At 36.9% G+C, this 21,544-nt stretch overlaps 1 protein-coding gene across 1 annotated transcript in view; it reads left to right on the plus strand.

Moving 5' to 3' along the window:
- EXOC2 (exocyst complex component 2) overlaps positions 1-21,544 on the plus strand; it is a 127,912-nt gene that overhangs the window by 29,651 nt on the left and 76,717 nt on the right. The window contains exons 5-7 of the mRNA XM_065753320.1: positions 53-166; positions 4,491-4,615; positions 18,060-18,140. Coding sequence (XP_065609392.1) covers positions 53-166; positions 4,491-4,615; positions 18,060-18,140 — 320 coding nt within the window. The remainder of the gene's footprint in view (positions 1-52; positions 167-4,490; positions 4,616-18,059; positions 18,141-21,544) is intronic.

The raw sequence follows: 21,544 nt of genomic DNA on the forward strand, positions 1-21,544 counted from the left end.
AAGCAATTCATCGTAATGTGTTGCACTGAAGAAACAAGTATTTGTTTTTCAGAGGCAGATTTCCTCAGAAAGATTTAGAGACGCTGTTCCCTGGGATGAGTGCTGATTTCACTAGCGAAAACTTCTCTGCTGCATGGTACCTGATTGAGAATCATTCAACAACAAGGTTTGTTGCTATCATATGTATAACTGTTTTAGTAACGTCAAGTAGATTGCCTTGTATAGTAGATGTGTCATTGGTGATTGACATTTAAGTAGTATACCTGTACTCTGTACTGTCTGTGGTATTCCTATTTGGCTTTAGACTTGACTCAGTCAGGACAGTTTGTTCAATGTGATCGTGATAAGAATGTCAGTTTTAACCAGACTTAATTTGTGGCCTATTCTTTTTTTTTTTTCCCCTGTGTGAGATGGCAATTGTCTTGCTTCAGGCTAATTACCTTTATGAACAAAGAAATTAAGTAACATGGGCTCAGCTTGAGTGGAAACTCCAGGTGCTAACTTGTGACTAGAGGCTCAAGATGAGGGTACTAAACAGACTAAGAGTAAAACTGTTAGTGATATCCATCATCCTTAAGTTAAGTCCTATGCAAAATACTGTAGTAGGAGGATGATGGGCAACTGAGTAAATTTTGGGTGTAAGTTAAAAAAAAAAAAAAAAAAGCCTGACAATTCTTCATTATTATATCTAGTTCATGGTAATGCATGCTTACACAGATACCTTCCATGTATGCTTCTGCATGTGTGCGCTCTGAAACTTCTGTCTGCTAGTGTTCAGATAGTGCTTTGAATCCATTTTCACTGGAGGATGAATTTTGCTTTCCGCTGAGTATTCTAAAGGGAAGTACCATTTCACAAATTTTTTCCATATTTTCTCATTGTATAATTATAAAAGTGGGTGTTTTGGGGTTTTGTTTTGGCGAGAGAGAAGGGCTATAGTTTGTTTTAAGAGCTCAAAAATATATCCATTGATCTGCTTGGGAAATACTTTAATTTATTCTCAAATTGATGATAGATAGGCAACAGTGAGAGATCATTGTTACCTAAACATAATTCATAATAATTCAAGTAATTGAAAGACGGGTGATGTAAAATCCAATTTATTTTTCACAACATAATGACTTCTTTGGAAACCCTTAGATTTTAAAAAGCTGAGAAGACAAGGAACAATCAAGTTTTGATGTGTTTTTAAAAGGTTAGTCTCAAGCTTTGCCCTTCTGTTGCTCGTCTGTGTGAACAGCTGTGGCACTGCCAAGAGAGATGTAGAACAGATACAGAGAGATGTAGGAGAAAGTGATTGCAAAACTCTGGATACAAAGATGAGGAAGGTGGGGGCCCAGGTATTTTCTTTGATTTACAGGTGAAGTGTAGAAGGGTTGGGTAGCAGTGAATGTATCCTGTATGTTCACAGCTGGCTGTAGGACTAGTTTCAGAGGCAGTATTTTTTATTTTTTTTTTACTTCTATTACTTCTTTAGCCATTGATTTCTCATTAAAGAATAAAGGCTGTCAGTGAGAAATGGAATATGTCTGAAATAGTGAAGTGGGAGCATTTTTGCCAGCAGGTTTGCAGTTGGATGACAAAAACTCTGCATTAGAAATGTCAGGGAATTGTGGTAGCAGCTTGCAAATAGCTGAAGGTACAGAGTTCAGAGTGATACATGTATGGCTCTGTGATGAAACCAACAGAGCTGTTGAGAAAGACTAAAACAACTGAAAGTGCCCAACAAATGATTTTATGCATTTATAGCCTGGGAAACAAATAAGGGGAGCTCATGCTCCACATATAAACAAGAACGTGACTGGAATAAAATGGGGTAGCTCTGGGGTTCCATGATGAATACAAAGAGGCTTTCTGGGAAGGATGCCTGGGGAAAAAAGAGGGGACTTTGTGAATGAGCAGTTTGAATATATTCTCTCATCGTGGAATGGGTAGCAGGATAGTTCAGAGCTGGTTGGAGAGATCAAGAATGGTGACATCAAAGTAGGATGAGGAAGTAAACAAAATCATCTTTAATTGACATGAGTTTCTATAGAGCTCACCCTGCTTCTTGTAGAATATTTTAACCTCCCTGATATTTGCTGGAAGGGCAACATGGCAGGATTGCAAAGCAATCCTTATGGAAAGTTCTAGAAGTGACTCAGTGAAGCAGTGGCAATGCAAACAATGATCTGATGTTTAAAACATGCCATAAATACTAGTTGGCAGTCTGTTAATAAAAAAAAATTCATCCTCTGAAATGTGTCAGCAAGACTGTTTTATATAAGATGTGGGGACAATTAGTCTCATTGGTATTATTTTGAGTGTCAGTTAAATTGTTCTACCTGGTTTTGGCCTCTGCTTGGAGAAAGGTGATAGCTGATCCACAAGAACAGAATTATGTAAATATCTGTGTGTATATAGCTCAAATGAATTAAGTGCTGTTAGAAAGGAAAGAAGATTACTATGAAATGGTGTTCCGAAAGATGTAGATAGGTGCAACTAGTATCTACCCTTGAACTGGCTTACTAAGAATAAAACAGCAAGGTTAGATGAAGATTTAAAAACAATGGTAGATTGCTTAAGACCTAGAACCAAGTAACTTTGGTTACTTACAGTCATTTCTGAGTGTCTGAGATCTTATTTGACCAGCTCATGTCATAGATGATTAAGCTACCTCAAAGGATGTTGATTAAAGTAAATTAAATGATTCTTATTACCATGGAATATGAACAGTAGCGTAATGTAATGGTTATGTTTCTAATATGAAAAGGTGATCAGCAAAAAATTAGTGTTCTTGCTGTTCAGTACAATGAATCACAGAATCATCGGGGTTTTAAGGGGCCTCTAGAGATCATACAGTCCAGCCCCCTGCCAAAGCATACTCTCTAGAGCCATTACATTGTATGGTACCATTTTACCAAGTACTGTGTCAGTGGATCAGTGCCTAAATGTCCGTTCTCATGTAAATGTGAAGCTTCCTGTTAAGAAATATTTTCAATTCTGTTTTGTTTCAAGTATGAGCATAAACTTTTAGTTTTTCAATTTGTCAGCTTACAAAAATGTTAGTATTGAAGGTCTAGAATCTTTGAAAAAACGTGAAATAGAAAAATGACTCAAAGGATAGGATAAATTTAATGTTTTGAGTCAAACTGTTACCTTATTTTAAGAAACCATTTGTTTTCCCCACTTCAAAATGTCTTATTTTGGTAATATTCTATTCTGTTGCTAATAATTTGGAATTATCTGTCCTATGTAATTCATGCTGTTGTACAGGAAATACAGAGGAAAGATTTAGTTCTTGTCCTCTTTGTAACCTCAGGTATTGGAAGTGCTAAATGTGTGGTGCACTGATGTTTTGGTTAGCCTATGTATGTTTTTTCCTTTAAGGAAATTCTTTTTAAGTAATCAGAATAGCATCTTTTTTTTTTCCCAGCAACAGCCTGGCAAATATAAATAAACTATTTAGACATACAATTAGATCATCAGATAACATGAAACAGTGCTTAAAAAAAGATACTGTACAGGTTTTTGTTAGTTTGGAAAAGCTGTTGTTAAGTACTTTTTGTATGCCCGACTAGTCCAGTCATTGAGTAAAGTGGTTTCTGACCAGCAGACAGAAACAGGAAATACAGCACAAATGTTGTGGCATCATTGGTATAAAAAGTAAAGTGCACCAGTACTGTTTTTTAATCTCACTGGTGGTGGTAAAAGCTTTCTTACTGCCTGATTTATAGCTTGTATTTTTCTTTCAATATATCTTCTGCTACCATAGTTGAAAATGGACAAAGGCTGTTGGTGGTAAAATTACCTTATATCTTTATATAATATATAATTAATAATAGTAATAATATATTAACAGTAATATACTCTGTCATTCTCCTCTGCACCCAGAGACACGGTATAGTTTTTTTCATTTGATTCTTTTGCATTATGGAAATGGGTATGTCTTGCAGGTAGGATAAAAAACTTTTTAAGGATGAAAATCATGTGTTTGCTTCTTTGTCATGGTGCTTTTATAATGAGTCCAGTAACATAGCTAATGAGAAAACATCCTTTGGTCAGTGGGGCGGGGAGGCACTGTCACAGGCTGTCCAGAGAAGCTGTGGATGTGCTGTACCTGGAAGCATTCAACACAAGGCTTGATGGGTTCCTGTGCAGCCTGATCCAGTTGGTGCAATAAAGGCAGTTAACTAAGAGAAGTGGCAGATATTTAGAAGAAATTTCCTAACCAATTTGTGCCATTTAAAAAAAAAAAAATTGATTACATGCAACTAGAACCTTCCATTTAAGTTTAAAAATTAAAACAAAGAAGCAATAACAAAAAAAAAACAACCACAGCCCACCATGTTTCAGACTAAGAATAAATACTGATTATCAGGAATCAAACTAGTTGCTCTCTTTAATAGTTTATGCAGCAGTTGTTGTCTATTTTCTGAGTAACTTGTTCTATTTATTCACTAGGTGACCTTATTTGTTGTTTGGATGTCATGGTGCTTTTTTTTTTCCAGTTTTGATCAGCTCAAAATGTCTGTTGTAAATTTGAAGAAACAAGCCAATAAGAAAAATGAGGGGAGTCTAGCTTATGTGAAAGGAGGTCTCAGCACGTTTTTTGAAGCACAAGATGCTCTGTCAGGTAAGTTTTATTTACTAAATATGGTATAAAAGTTTGTATCTGCGTGTGTGGTTGAATTTAATATTAAAAACATTGTTCTTTGCAGTCTTTTCTGCAAGCATACAGGTCTGAGCTCTGTATTACTTTGATCACAAGCTGAGACAGGCTAGCTTATTGCTATGGTATATTTGCAAGTGATGGCACCAAAAGTATGCCTCCAGTTCCTGTCATTTGTTGAAACTGTATAGCCCACATATCCAGAAAAATGAAATGAGATCTTATTAATATTTTACAGACTACAGCAACATAAAAGCTCCTATTCCATGGTGCCTTATCTTATATTCAGACTGTATTATTTATATGAAAATCCAGGACACCCAGATTTAAGGAATGGTTCTACCTTTATATTCTGCTTCCCATAGGAAACCAGCCACACTAATGAGATTACATCAGCTGTCTCTCTGTATACATCGTTATGTTGTGTGTGTAACATTAAAATACACCTGCATTTACTTAAGGCATAAAATGTCTTTCAGGTAAAAGCTTGTCATCAGCTACTGTAGCCCTATCTAGTTAAGGACTGTGCTGGCTAGGAAAGCGATTCTACTGGATTCTATCACTTCCATTAGGTTTCATGTATGCTGCATAGTAGTAAACATGTTGTAATAGTATAATGGCAACAGGACCAGTGCAATCAAGTAGATGTTACAAAAGAAAGGAAAAGAGTTCTCACCTGTGTCTGAGGATCAAGACTCACAAGGGATAAAGTAGGAGGCATTACTTTCAGAACAGCCCTTGTATATTGCAGAACTACCATTTGTGATCCTGTGTTATGGGTTTCATAGACTAAGTGAACTTGTATCCATCTCTTCATAGCTTCAGTCAAGCTAGCACTTCTGTTGGTTTTAGGAACGCTGCTTTGGATAAATACTGCTTTTCTGTTGACCCACTTACGGGCACTTGCTAACCATCTGATAACTACTTTGGTGTCTTGGGGAGAAGGGAAAGAAGCAGTGTTTCACTTGGTGTTCCACTAATCCTGCCCTAGATTAACCTGTGACATGCCCTTCAGATGACAGCATTTTCACAAGTGGCTGTTAACTTTTTGTCTGTCTGCCTAATTTGGTCATTCTTAGATAACTTGTTTCTACAGTTGGAGACAGGCATGCTTTGATAGGAAAGATCTCACTTTAAGAAGTCTGACAACTCTTCTCACAACAGATCTCAACTTCTGAACAGCTCTATTACCTCATCCAGAGCACATCCCTAATAGAGATCAATTTTGAAAACCTGGGCCTACATTTAGCTAATACTTCAATAACAGAGGAAAGAAATTAAAGGTTTTAGTGGAGGTAGTAAAGATGGTGGTAGTTGTATGAAAAAACCTGCAGAAAAAATGAGTATGTGACATTCTTTAGTTCTACTTTTAACCAAGTTTTTATAAATGCTGAGAATTCAAATTGGTATTAGGCTATTTTTAAGCTAATGTCTTCAGTATCTTGAAAATCTGAAATGCTACTTTTTTTTTTAAATACTTAAGAATCCTAAATAATCCTGAACCAATTTCGAAATTTTGTTTCTCACATCCAAATCTATTAAATGCTCCTAATGGTACTGAGTTTTATTTCCCAACAGCTACTGCTGTGGAAAAAAAACCAGTGCTGCTGAGTATATGTAAGATTATGTTTTGGACTAGTGAAAGTTTAGTAGCATTTACAGAAAGTTAATGAAAATCATAAATACTGTGGCTTTTCTAGAAAGAACACAAATGTTTTCAGGATTTTTTTGTCAAAATGGACGCTTCTTGTCTTTGGAACCTGCTTTGCTGATAAATAGAGAGGCCAGGCAGCTAATTGGAATGAAAAAAAAAACAACAACCACCAAACAACTAATGAAAAAATAGAGAAAGCAGACTTATTTATTTCACTAAACGCTCTGTCTTGAATTTTAAAGGAAGATAGCTATAACATTGTTTGGCATCTCTTATCCATGTTTATTTTACCTAAAATTAGAGTTTATCCATGTAGTCCTTCAGATGAATTACAACCTTAAGAACTTGGGATGAATTGTGGTTGGTGCTGCTTTTTGTCTGTAACCAAAATGTCTTGTTTGTTGTCATCCTGGTGATCCCCCTTAAATATTCAAAAGTAAGCAGACTTGTATCTTGAGTTGTAAACGTTGAGTCAAAATAGTACTAAGAAAGAAAGAGAATGACTTTGATATTGTAAAAGAAATTTAGAGACTTCAAATCTTAATCTCTTATGCATTCAGAGCTGTAACATTGCAATTCAAGAAATATAAAAATCAGTGCAGTCTTTAGTTGTTAACTTCTGAGAGCAAATTGTTGATGAGGATGTATCACAGGTCACAGCTGTCTTCTGTAGTATTTTAGTATGCATTTTTCTTAGTGATTTCCTATTAATTGTACATGCAGAAGTGTTTTGGATTCTTTTCAGTCTAAATCAAGTGGTTGCATTTGATTTTTTTGGGCTTGTAGTTTAGAACTGCTTGTTTGCCCCTTCCCCCACGTGCAGAATAGTTTTCAGGCAGTCTAACTGGAAAAAAATGTACACTCTTTTGAGAGAGCTCTATTGTTGTAGTTAAAAGCAACAGCTAAATTGAATGTCAAGAGTGTTCCAGTAGCAGTAAGAAAAATGGAAATCTTTGACACCATCACCCAACCCTCATGACAGAGGTCACAGCTTTTCTCCAGAGTCTTTCATTACTACGTTTCCTCAAAGGAAATGTGCAGAGAATTCAGGATGAGCATTACTAGAATTGATCTGGAGAAATAACTCAGATGCAAAATTGAAAACAAATAAGTCAAAAGAAGAGCAAACAAAACAAAATACTTTCTAGGCATGCAACTGTTCAACGATTCAAGCTCTTTAGCAGAAGAATAATTAATTAAAAATTCCACTATATTCTGACCATAGACCATTTGTACAAGATGATGTGATGCCATTTTTCTATTTGCACATGAGGATAGATTTGTGTTTTATTTTCTAATTGCCTCTAGAACTTGTATCTGCATAAATCTACCCAAATAGTGGTTTGTTTGAAAGCTGAAAGCTGACTTAATCACAAGCTTCTAGGAACGCAGCCACCATTCTGTGAACTTTCATTGTTGCTGAGCACTATTAGAGATTAAAAGTGACTGAAGGGAAAACTGTTCTGTCAGTTTTCCGGTGAAGTTTAAATGTCCGAGCTGCCTGGGTTTTGATTTGAGTTGTTATATCGTTTTTATTATAACTGTTCAATTCCTTTGGGAAGATATTCTAAAATCATACATTTTCTCTGAAGAGAACGTGTCAATGGGGAAGAATGTAGGCATTTGATTTTCCTTTCCAGCTATCCTTAGAATGCTTTTTCCAACACCAATGATTATGCCTTATAAACTGTAGAACAGTCCCATCTCTGTGGGATTTTGCTGTGTAGCAGAGCTGTCGGTGTGTGGTTATCTCTCTTCATCCTCTCTGCTTTGGTACAGGATGGTAGTTTCTGTAGGGAGCTCACTTGTTTTACTGAGTGCTTCACGTTCATCTACTTGCACATCTGTTTATATGTGCCTTTTTAACTCGTACACTGTGAACAATGTTTACTGCAAATGTAAGAACTTGATTGTGAAATCTAATAATTACTACTCATTTTTTGCATGGCTCAATCATTAGTAGGGATCAGTAAGAACAGTGTGATTTTGTGTGCTGTCAGATTGCATTACATATTTACATTAGTTTTAGTATTTTCACCAGCATGCAACAAAAACCCTGAGATTATACCAGGTTGCTTGTTGGTTGGCTACCTTGCATGTGGTAGGGGTGCAGGAGCTAGATGATCTTTAAGGTTCCTTCCAACCCAAGCTGTTCTGTCATTCTGTGATTTTCTTATGCTGTGTGAGTTAGAAGGGGTTTACTAAGAAAATAAGCGGTTGGATAGGCCAGAACCCTTGTTTGTTTGGTTTAATTTCTTGGAAAATAGAGTTGCCTTATCAGATCCTTGTGTCTCGCTGTCTGCTAGCTTGGCTGACAGTTTGACAGTGATTGTGTCGTAGCAGAGATGTTCAACAGGAAGTTTGTTTCGTCAGCTGAAGGGAGCTGTAAACTGAGCTGAGGGGAGCTGGGCACCTCAGCTTGACCCACTAGTCAACATTAGGGGGTTCGGCTGATTTATTTCCCATAATTCTAATTGCAGCCTAGAAAGCAGCATTCCTAAAAGCGCTATTGTTTATATGCTTGTGGAGACATAATGTTTTATTGCCATAAGCAAATTGGGTTCCACCCAGAATCCTCTGGAAAGCTAGAAAATGAATTTGTTTGAATGCACTTTTTCGGTAATGCTTTGGAAACCTTAGACTGCAGTGCTTCTTTTTATTTTAGTGACAGTAAAAAAATAAAAATAAATGGCTACTTTAGTTGCTCAATTCTGCAATGATGGTGCTGTGTTTTCTTTTGAACCGTGACCATCTATAACAAGTTTTAGCTTTAAATTGGATGTTTCTTTAAACATAAGCATTTGATTAAACCACATTCAAACACGTGATTAGCACCTGAGTCATAGAGCTGAGTTTACATAGCTAGAATAGGTCAGTGTTCGTTGTTTTCAGTGTGGCGTGTCTGTTAATGTTACTATCTCCCTCCTGCTTCAAGCAGTGGAAATAGGCTTCACAAAGTAAGGACAGTGTACAATTATTCCTGGTAACTTTTAATATGGAAACTTGTAGAGATCAAGAAAAAATGAGGCTGTGGAAACACGCTGCCTGTGATAAGCTTGGATGCTGAGTGTGTGTCATGTATCTGACAGCATGTCAGCCTCAGGCTTGCAGTTTACATACATGCTTGTTCTCCACAGTAAATGCAGCTTACGTGAGTCAAGAATTAAGATCCTGCCTCTGAGTAGCCATGTAACAATAGCTGATATGCTTTAAGTTCACCAAGCAGTTTTCCAAGGGATACTTATGTCTGAAGGCTTAAGGTATTTATACCACATTGTATGTATGCTGAATAAGAAGCAATTACGCTTATTACTGTATTTTTGTTTTTATGTTTATGAGACTTCTCAGCTAGGCACAGTGGGGAAAGAGTTGTTTCTGATGTCACTTTCTTTCTTAAAAACTGATGTGCAGATATTGCAATGCTAAACATAGCAAGGAGAACACAAGCTTGCAATGAACAGTGCCTACTAAGTTGGAGATGACCTGATAAAGGTTTTCCAGTCAAATATGTGAATGGTAGGTAGGCTAGTGTCAAGTGGATGCTTCCTCTTTATACAATACCTATAATTGACTTCTGTAGTAGACCAATTCTTCTGTTAACGTAACCTTAAGAAAAGGAAAAAATTAGGGACCGTTCTTGAAAACAAGTCAAACTTACCCTTCATATAAGGTAAGGTTCTAGTACAGCATTTTCTAATAATGTTTATCAGAATCTCAAATTAGATAGTATGTTTTTAAAAAGTGAGAAGCAGCATAAATAGTCTCTGTCCTCTGTGAAGTTTCTGTGCCCAAGCCTGTATCTGTTTTTATGCTAAATGCTCATACTGCTTCCTTTGAAGCAATGCTCCTTTTAGATATGTAACAGTAACTACTAGCAGAATTTCTTCAAATAGATGAAGTCATGACAGCTTTTAGCTGCTGTCTGGCTGTTATGTTCTGTGAATCTGGGTTTTTCAGGTAAGTGAAAATTTTTGTCTTTGAAAATTTTTTTAAAGAATAAAAGGAAAGATCAGCTTTGCACTTGCTCCTTTCACACAGCAAATATTGCAGTTGATAACAAATAAGTGAAAACTGACCTTTGATTAAATTTGAGTCAGACTTAACCTATAGATAATCAGCCTAATTTCATATTGCGTGATTCAATTTTTATTTCAGAACAGTGTTTAACATATGAAACATTTCAAAGCTGCTTTTATTTCTACTGTTAGTTTTCATGTTGTAAGAGACTAATATCTTATACCATTGCCTCAGAGTTTGCTGATGAACATGTCCGAACATGTCCAAGCTTGTCCTGGGCAAGGGTTGTGAAATCCCTTGTCTATGGGACAAGCTGATGGGCATGTCCTGGGGCAGCCTAAGCTGCAACTCAGTTGAACACTCTTTTGTGGAACTCACCTCCAGGGGAAGATAACCATCTCAGGTGTTACTCCCCTGACGCTGCAGCTCAATGACCAGAGAACACTCGGTTTGTGGAACTCATCTCCAGGGGGAGATAACCATCTCAGGTGATACCCGCCTGATGCCCAAGCAGGAGGGGTTCGAGGGGTTCATCACGTAAACTGGAGAAATCTGGGAGATAAATAGAGGGGTCCTGCAGCCACGAAGGTGGAGGGTTTTCTCTGGAGTGGCTTCCTCTTGGAGAAGCTTTCTATTAGTAGAGACCTCACGAGCTGATCACCGTTCGCTGCTGCCCCTCCTGGGGTTGACCTCTTGCCGCTTCTCCTGTGCTGACCCCGCACCCCTTCTCCTGTGCTGACCCGGTGCTGCTTCTACGGACAGCTGCTTGCTGCTCAAGGCTGCCCGTCGCTGCTGCTGTTCTCCCCGCTTCTGCCACCCCTGCTCTTCTGCCTCGGACCGTCGGAGCCGCTTGCAACCGGACCGCCCCTGGGATCCTGGCTGCTGACTTTCCCCACGTTGTACAAATCCTTGCTTCTTTCCTATCTTTCCTATCGCTCACCTTCCCTTCCCCATCACCCTAACAGTGTCCACCTTTCCCATCTCCCTTGTTTATAGTGGTAATAAACTGGTCGGACCAACATTTGAACTGTTGTTTCTTAATCTCACGCTGGGTATATACATAATCAAAGAACCTTCATCGCCCTCCTTTATATTGCCTGTTGACATTTTTAATGGCGTAGTCAGCAGGATAACCTCCGTGACTCGTCTCCCTCCTTTATATTGGAGCGTGACACATGTATATGGGAGGATCTGCACTGTGTCAGTACAGAAATATCCTAGAATCTTCACAGAATCAGAATGGCTTGGGTTGGAAGATACCTCAAGGATAATCAAGCATCTGCCCCCTGCCACAGATAGAGTTGGTGGCTGTTAGAACAAGTTACTATATCAGATTGCCTAGGGACCCTATCCAGCCTGCCCTTAAGCAGCTCCAGGTATGGAGCGTCCACAACCTATCTGAGTAAACTGTTGCAGCATCTCACCACACTCTGAGGAAAACCTTCCCCCGTTGTCTAATCTAAATCTGCCTTCCTTTAGTTTAAAGTCATTCCACCTCATCCTGACACTATCTACCCATGTAAGACGTTGATTTCCCTCATGCTTATAAATACTAAATATTGTAAAACCTCAATGAGGTCTCCCCACAGACTTCTCTTTTCCAGGATGATCAAGCCCAATTCCTTCAGCATATCTTCAGGGGAGGTGCTTCTGCCCTTACATCATCTTTGTCACCCTCCTCTGGACCCTCTCCAAAAGAGGACGTTAAAGATGATAGCAGTTTTCATGCTCTAAAGTTCTTAAGTATCCTGGTGTGCACCTGGGTCCAGTCCTTGAATCTTAGTAGATCTATAAAATGTCTAGTAAACCCTGTTTTGAGGTCTGTTTTTGAGGTATTTGCCTGGAAATATCACACTTGCTTAAATATAATCCTCTGTGAGGCCTGTTAACTTTTCTCTCACACTGCTGTTAAACAACATTTGGTCATTTATTTGCATAAAACTTACCCTCCTAGCACTATGGCTTAGACTTGTGGTTGTTTGTTTTTATCTTTAGAAATTTTGCTATTATTTGTATGTAATTAAATTTGACAAAGTAAATGCTAGAGAAACAGAATGCAAAAAAGCAATTAAAGGAAATATTACCTTTACTTCAGTATTTTGTAATTTTGACTTGGCTTAGCAGTGTTTATCAAAATAAGGTCAAGCTTGCTCAGCAGTTCACAAAAATATCCAGAAATTCTCTTAAAAAAAAAAAAAAGAATTACTTAGCAGTACAGGTAATTGGCCAGAGTAACAAGCTTTACATTATGTGAACCTAAAGAAACGGATGTGTTGTCATCACTGTTCTTGATATGCTGTCTTTAGGTATTGCATTATATGCTATATGTAGTTATGCACTCCCATTGAATCCGTTTACGAGTTTTTATCTTAGGTACTGGTGCTGTCCTCATCAACAGCATTATTTTGTTCAATTCACAGAAAATTGTTATATCTTTTTTAAAAAGCAAACCAAAGGCATTCTATCATTGGCATGAATACTGGAAACATGTTAACATGTGGTCTTCATTTCATTAGTGTTCTTTGGTGCCAAATTGTTTATGGTTACCACATGAGAGCTTTTGAACTACTTTGCTGAGTCAGTTTTTCCTCTTAGTCAGTTCTTTTTTTTCTTTTTTCTCTCTGTATCTGACTTAAAAAGTTTTGGGTACTCTTTCCTTTAACCATACTTTTGTGCAAAAGAGTTAGATTTTCAGATAAGCTAAGTGCATGTATAGCCTCTTTTCATCAGAAAATAGTAGAAAAGTTGCATGCGTGTCACTGCAGTCATGAGACTGCACTGCATGTCATTGAGATGAGTTAGACTGAAGAAATTTTGAGAATACTACTCTTGGTGTTTAGCTCAAAATATGTTTTTTTAAAAAACATCTAATGAACAAATCAAGAATGTATCTTGCCTGTCAAAATCTGTATAACCTTGGAAGCATAGTTTAATTTGCTGCAGATTTACATTTGCCAAGTAGTAAACCGTATCCTTCCTTAGATTAAATAAAATTGTTTTCAACACAAGCAGCAGTAAATTAATTGCTAGTTTATTTTACTGCAAGGCCTGTGCTGTGGTTTATTTGCCAGGCTGAACTTTGCATATGTTTTGGAAAAAAATAACCAATTTGCAGAATTTAGTCATAGGCTGAAGATTGAGCTCTAAACTCGTCTCTTTGCTGTTACAAGTTAGTTATATCCCTGTAGCTGTGAAGCTTGCAAGCCTTTAAATATTCTTACTTAAGTGGACAACTTGAGCACGTAAAGCCAAAGATAATACAAATGCAGATGATTTTCTGGCCCTGGTTAAAGCATCTAGACCAAATATCTGCTCATTTATTCTGTGCTACTCACAGTAAAGTTTATCAATAATGGTAAACAGTCTGTCCTAGGTTTCCTACTGTTAATCCAACTAAGACCAGGATAACTGGTAATTCAAGAAAAGAGTCCTGCCTATCCCTCTTTTCTTCAGGTCTCCAAAGAGAGTCCTCCTCACTGTATATTCATCGCTGCCTGCAGAAAAAAATAGCAATTGAAGTGGCGAGCGTGGAAAATATAAGCTGGCTTTCCATCGGCCCTGTGCTCCTTCCTCTCTGCTGGCACAGCTGTGGTGGAGCCAAGGCAGGGATTAGGCAAGCTCACTAATAGAGAAAGAAAACTCCTTTCCTTACGAGGTTAGTTTTCCACCGTCATTTCACGTTCTCGCCCTACAGCCATGTGACTGTAGAACCAGCAAAGGAAAGCATGTTGGTACAAGTGTTGAAGGGGACTGTCCTAGAAAGCAGCAGTCCACTACCACATGGACTCGGTCTAAAATAAAAATAATCTCTTATCTCTTTATTCCTTACAATCAGATTACATCTACGCATACTTTTCTTGACTGCATGTAGTTGTTTTGTTTGTCTGAAGTTCTAACTCAGAAACATTTTGACTGATTCTCATAGAAGGAGGATACTTTGTTTTCAAAGTAAAAAAACTTAACTTTTTTGTAACCTGAATTTGGCATACGTATGAATGCACTTATTGCAAAATCTGAATGCAAAGTGTAAAGATAGCTTCAGTATGTAACTCATTACACATATAAAAGGAAATGCAGCAACTCCATTTGTTTACACACAGTAATTTAGGTAGGTCTACATATTTTATTCTGTGTGCTTTGAGATACCTTGTTTTAGACAATAGTCCAAAACTCCTTTTGGTTTACCCAACCTGTTAATATGTTTTTATCTGTATTCCACAGTGCTTTCCACCTCTCTAAAACTTAATGCCCTGGTTTTTGTTCATTTTGTCGGCAGTATTTTCTGTCTGAACACCTCTAGGAATTGTCTTAAACGTAGAAAAAACTGCCACATTATAACACTAGTATTGTGAAACTGAGAATCTCAGATATTTGATGCCAAGTGACTGGCTTTAAATGCTACCATTGTGAAAAATGCTAACGTTCATTTTAGAAGGAAGAGGAAGGAATAGTGCTTCTACTGTGTACTCTTAACTTAGGGAAATCTGAAAGAACTGCTTGGAGAAGGTGCATTTTAAAAAACTCAGGAACTAGTGAATGATCCTGATAGAATTCTAAATATATGTCCTATAAAATAATAATATTAAAAAACCCATGCAGTTCATAATATAACATTATTTTTAATTGGTAACATTGTAATTCACTCTAAACTTCTGCTTATTAAAGTACATCTTCACCTATTTTGCATATATTTGCAATAGAAGCTGGTTTTGATAGCACTTCAGCTGTTGTAGTTTGATCTTGGATATTTTGAGGTGAGTCCCCTTCAGGACTATGATGTTAATTATTTGGTTAGTAGTTTCTGCTACATAATCAATTAATTCAAAGTAGTAAATTTTAAAACTCCTTGAGACATTATGTAACTTTTTTCCTTTAAATCTACATCCAAGTAGAAAGCATCTTTCAAAAAATTGCTTCATAGAATTATTTGAAATGTTTAAATTCCTGTCAATACACTTTGATACAGTTCCAGCAGTATTTGGCTTAAAAATACCTGCTTATGTTATGGTGGTTGTTCTAATGAATATGCCTTTCAGTTTACCATCTCTTTGTTTCTTGCAGCAAGAATTAGGATAAAGAGGCAAATGGAAAAGGCTGCATGGCTCAGTGGTAGCAATAGACAATTAGATGGATCATACTCAGTGTTCTTTGTCCATGGTTTGATGTAAGGAGAAGCAGAGCAGAGAGGGAGAAGGAGTCCTAGTCAGCACAAGTTAAGGGCTGAATTGTAAGAAAGATCTATTTCTCTTGAGTTCAGTCAACCACAGTCTACCCACCGAATGATCTAATAATAGCTGGTTGTTACTAAAGAAAGAAGTGGTGCTGTAACTATCCATAACAGCAAAACTCACTTGCTGTTCCTTTGCTGCCTTCAGGATACAAAACCAAAGCTGCCACTGTTTGCAAGGTTCTGTGGGAAACTGTAGTTAATTGTTACACAATTGGAAAAAAGTCCAAGACCACTTATTTAGGCAATTCTCAACATTCATTTTCTTGGCTGTAAGCTGTGATTGCAGGCTGTGGTCCCTTCACAGCTTGAACTTCTGTGAATTGCAGACAATGAAAACATGTTTGTTAAACTGTTTGCACTGTTAACGTACCTTAATAGTGAGATACATAAAATTACAGTCCCAGATTAGTATCTGAGAAAAAATAGAGGCATAGAAGAATTGTGAAAAGAATGGAAGAGGCATTGCCAGCCTTTGGAGTAGGAATAAAGCTGTTGGCTTTGCCCATGTCAACAAGTTTGCATTCTCAGGTGGATGGTGGTGGTCTCTCTTGTTGCTGCATGCCTAAAGGACTGCAGAGGGCAGAGCAAACTGGGGAGGATGAGGGCTGTGGGTGTGTATTACACTTCGTGCTAATGACTGACAAGTAAAGGCCATTATGGTTTTCTCCTTTGTTGTAATTGCATCCTTAAAATAGAGGTCTCTGACTTTTCATCAGTGCTGACTCCTGGAATGATGAGGGCAGTTGATGATGATGGTTTTTTTTTTGAGTTTGCTTTGTGGTGTTGCAGCTTATTGCTGGTGATGTGCTTGAAGGCTGCACTGTGTTGGAGATCCTCTTGTTCCCCTAAGCAGCCCTGGATAATACTGCATCAGCCCATTTAACAATAAAATAACTCATTTTGTGTTCAAGTTCACTTTAAACGTGCTATGCGACTTCTCACTGCTGTCAAGCAAATGTATATGCTAAATGGGCTAAGAATGATTAAAGATGCTTCTGTTTTTCTATCTGCTTAGACTAGTAAGTACTTTTCTTGACAGTAGACTTGAAGCCACATTGTTTTCTTATAAGAGATGTTTGTTGTTGTTCAGACAGAGAAAATGGACCTTAGTTCTACTTGTTCAGCCTAAACAGTCAATATTCAAAGTTTTAACACACACAAAGTTGTATCCAGTTTACAAATCCAATCCAGCAGCATCTTCCTTTGAAGTAGACTGGTTGCATTTATTTTATTTTTTATTTTCTTCTTTGCCAGAGTAGTGTCTAAATGCCTTTTGCAACATCTTTGGCACCTCTAATGAATGTGGCAATGCGTAGATTAAATGTTAAATCTGTGAGCCTATAGGTTTATCTGTGTCAATGGCTATCTAAGCAGAAGCCCAAGAAAATTGTTTGCAAAATGATAGCTTGAAGTTTCTCCAGCAGATACCTGGAATTCAATCCACAGAATCATAGGGGTTGGAAGGGACCTCAAGAGATCATCGAGTCCAACCCCCTGCCAAAGCAGGTTCCCTACACCAGGTCACACAGGTAGGCGTCCAGGCAGGTCTTGAATATCTACAGAGAAAGAGACTACAAACCCACCCTGGGCAGCCTGTGTGTGTGTCACGTCACACGTGTGTCATGCGAACAGGCTGCCCAGGGCGGTTGTGGAATCTCCTCCGGAGATATTCAAGACCCTCCTGGACGCCTACCTGTGTGACCTGGTGTAGGGAACCTGCTTTGGCAGGGGGTTGGACTCGATGATCTCTTGAGGTCCCTTCCAACCCCTATGATTCTGTGGATTGAATTCCAGGTACCTGCTGGAATGCATTAGGTTTATTCATGGGACACATCTCCTGGTTAAGTTCCATCTTAAGAGAATTCTTTTGAGGTGCTCTGCTGTGCAGACTGAACTAGCGTAGGCTGAGACAATTGAGAAATTACTTTCAGAACTGTGTTTGTATTCTGCACTAAAATGTATCATTATTCAGTTAAAAGCAGTGAGCAGCATCGTTTAACTTCAAATTACTCTATGGAGATCAAGCAGGCTTGAGGCTTTTTAGAAGTCTCAATCCTATCTAAAGCAACAGGAAGTTTTAATTGTTTGATAAGAGGATTTTACATATTGTAAAAAGTTGTGCTTGAATTATGCTTACTTCTCAAAATACTAATAATTCATGCTTAATAATTAATAGCTATTTATTAATAATTAGTTCTTGTATTACAAGATAGGGAACTGCAATTGTTTTTCCTCCCTGACTCCTCTTTTTCTTGAGCATTAGTGCCTTGTTCAAAAATGTAGAGTAAATCTGTGTTAAAGTAATGGTTAAAATTCTGCAGTGTCTGGCGCTGAGCCCTGTTCTCCACTAGGCTCTGCTGTAATGAAACATGTTTGTATTTTTTACGTCTAAAAAGACAAATAACACTTTATATTAAATTTTTAAAAATGTTTAAAAGTGTCATTTTGATGTAATGTATTCCCACCTATTAAAATGTTCTACATTTTAACTAGACACTTTATTCCAGCAATCCATCAAAAACTGGAAGCGGATGGAACGGAAAAAGTAGAAGGATCCATGACGCAAAAACTGGAGAATGTACTGAACAGTAAGTTTTGTCCTTCCAGCAGCAACTATTTCTGGATGTTGGACTTTCTAACAAGTTGTAATATATTCCTCAGACTATTGTAGAAAATAGAAAGTGGTACACTCTCTTTTGCTATTTCCTGTTTGTTGGTACCTATTTTAGGTGTGAATGAAACACCTTTTGAGTAAGTGACAGTTTTTGCCATGACTGTTAGTAATCAAAGCAAAGCAAGTCTGTAGCATTTTCTTTAAATTAATTTTGCTTGTATCTCAATTATAAGTGTACAAAGAAAACAGAGGAGACATTATGCATAGCTAAGGCTGTGGAAGGATGAGCTAAGCTAAGTACTGAGATCGTAAGACATCTGAGCAAGTGGGGGAGAAAAACCTAACTGTTTGCATAAACAAGATCTGTTAACAGAATCTTTCTCACTTTGTGTTATCGTTTAGACTACTCGGAGCTAGCATTTGTTTTAGAAACTTTGAAAAGCTCTTGGTACTTTCTTTTCTCTGTATTAGTTGTAAGATCTCATTGAGAGAAGTGGTTGAATTCACTGCAGTTTGGTATGTGTTTCAATAGATCAAAAAGTTCCTTTTTTAATTCTGGGACTTCTGCCAAAATAATTTTACTTTGTTTCATTGTGATTTTTTTCTCAGAGGAAGGGATGTTTCCCTTAGTGCTGTATCAATAAGCAGCAGTGACATGCAGATAGCTGACTCAGTGCTGGAAAGTCTGAGTGTGTTTTATCAAATCAAGAAAGTGACATGGAAGTTCACTGTTTTTCTTCTTTGTATGAAGAAAGCAGTGAATTTGTGTGTGTTTGTGCAGAGCACAAATAAAGCAGGGTTTTTGGGTTTTTTTTTGTGAACATCTTCAGCTTTTTTCATTAATGGTACATTAGTACTCACAGTAAAGATGTGGGTTGAACATTATTCCCTTATCTTATTCTGCAAAATGCAAAGCAGTACAAAAGCACACACAATTGCTATAAAGAAGATAATGGATAACGTGTCTGCATGTGCAAAATCACATCTGCAGACTGAGTGTTTCTGCGTGTCAAAAATATCTTTGATACATAAGAGGCAGGAGAAAGAAACGTTTGCTGAAATGGCTAGTGCTATCCCTTGTTCTGTTTATGCTGCATCAAACACTTAGTGCAGATCCTTTGGAAAACAGTGACAAATTTTTATGACAGATTTTAACATGAAAAGGCAAAAACGTGCAGTTTCAATCTTGCACGCACTGATATGAGATAAAGACACCTATAATATAACCACTTTTTCACTTGATAACTGAAGTCTGTATGCAGGTAATGGAGATTGTTTTTGTTTGTTTTTTTTTCAAACTAATCTGTAGAGGAACTTCTGACAGTTGCTTCAGAGTGGTATTAAGTTTGGCTCTGCTGTGGAAAAAAAATTGGCCACTTTTCCTCCTGATACTTTGCAAGTCATGATGGGTAGAAGGCAGGGGGGTAGGAATACAAGGATTTAAAGAGAGTAAATAGTATTATGCAAAGTAGTTTAGGATCAAAGCTTTGTTTCTTGTCTGACCATTCAGAAGTGTCCTTAGTTACTACTCTGTAAAGAGCAAACTTTCCAAGTGCTTCTGTAATCCTTGAGTTGCAGCATCTGCTTTCAGAAATGACTTCAAATCTTAAGTTGAATTTTACATTTCATAGATTTGTAGCTGCATATCTTAAAAGGCAATTGATGTTGATAGCTTGATTCAACTTCTAAGACAAAGGATGCTTTCTACAGCAAGTAAACTTGCTGAGAAAGTGTGCCAAATTATTGGATTGAAATGTCATAAGTTAGTAGAAGTAGAATCTGCTCTTGTAGGTAGAATAACCTACAATAACTTATAAAATGTGTTTTCACAAAAACATACCATAGGCTGCAATTAATTTTGCAAGGAATTTTCTTTTTACAGGAAGTCAATCAAATTCCATTATGTTTGACAGGTTCTATGAAAGACAACTGTTGGATAACAAGTTTTTTTGTTTTTTTTTTTTAATTTGCACCGAGTATATTGTCATTTTGGAAAGTATAGTCAGTCAGTCTTTATCCATGAGCTTCCTAATATACTTTTAGATAATTCATTACTAGTCAACAAATAAATTGTTAATGTAGAAGTGATTTGGGAAGAGGAGAGAAGGGAAGAAATTTTACAATGTTTTTCTAAGCTCTAAATGAAAAGCCTATTTTGAACCAAGTATTGAATGTGATCGAGGCACTTGATTTAAGCTATTTTATTTTCTAAGTAAAACAGAAAATAAAAAAGCTAAATCATTTCCTTAAATTGAGTATATTGCATCAATAATTTTGTACAGGTAAATATGCAGTTTTGGACTGAAGATGGAAATCACTGTGCAGTTCCTACAGTTGCTAATTGCCTCTGAAAAAGTATTTACGCATTTGGAAAGGCATTTGAAATAAAAAAAAATGTTTTGTCAATGAAACTTTAGAGATATAGTATGTTTCTTTACTGTTAATGGAATGCATGAGAAACTTATGAATTCAAACAAACCAATTGTATTTACTCTGAAGAGTCAAAAAATTAACGTATAATAAAACATCAAGAGAAAATAAAATCAAACTTCATCAGTGATCTGCATTTAGATATCCTGCTAACTGTTTTCATTGTGTATTTCTCCATAGTGGATTAAAGTATTTTATATTAAATAGTGTGTAGTAGAAATAGCTGTCCTGACAAAACATTATTTTACATCAGGGCTTCGAAATTTCAAGGAAGTTTAAACATTATTTAGATATAACAATTATTTTACAAAGACTACTTTTAACATGAACAGGCCACCCACAGTGTTGACTAGAGAAAATGGCATGCGAGCCACCCAGTGAGACTGATGTAATTTTTTTCATCTTTGCTTAAATTATAGTCACTAGACCAGATAATGTAGAAACTTTTACACGCAATGATCAAAAAGGCTAAAACAGTTCCAGTTTTTGTTTCTTTTATTGGTTAATTAAAAATAAGTCATGAGTTGAAAAATACAAATAATCGCATGCGAATATAAATGAATACTATTATTTTCTCAGGAAGTATGGAAGAACTCTATTACAAAGTAGAATGCATTATAATTTCAGTATAAAAAGTTCTAAGGATTTATGTATTGAAGAATATCCACAAATAATATAGAAATGTAATTGCATGAAATTATTGCCCTAGGCTTGATCCTGTATATGATGAAACTGAACAAGGTTATAATGCACTGTAAAGACAACTTCTGTTCATTCTGTTACAACGACCAACTAGTTAGATTTTTCAGTCACACCATTGTCTATGATTTAATCATCAGTACTTCTAAAAGTGATTCATTTAAATCAAACGTTATTAATCTTTTTTAAGACTTAATTTGGGAATTAAAAAGGTTTGTGAAATTTGTGGTCATAACTCCGGAAGCTTTG

Source organism: Cyrtonyx montezumae, unplaced genomic scaffold (assembly GCF_038088225.1).
Source record: "Cyrtonyx montezumae isolate F1298 unplaced genomic scaffold, pur_monq_1.0 scaffold_8, whole genome shotgun sequence".
Classification (NCBI taxonomy): Eukaryota; Metazoa; Chordata; class Aves; order Galliformes; family Odontophoridae; genus Cyrtonyx; species Cyrtonyx montezumae.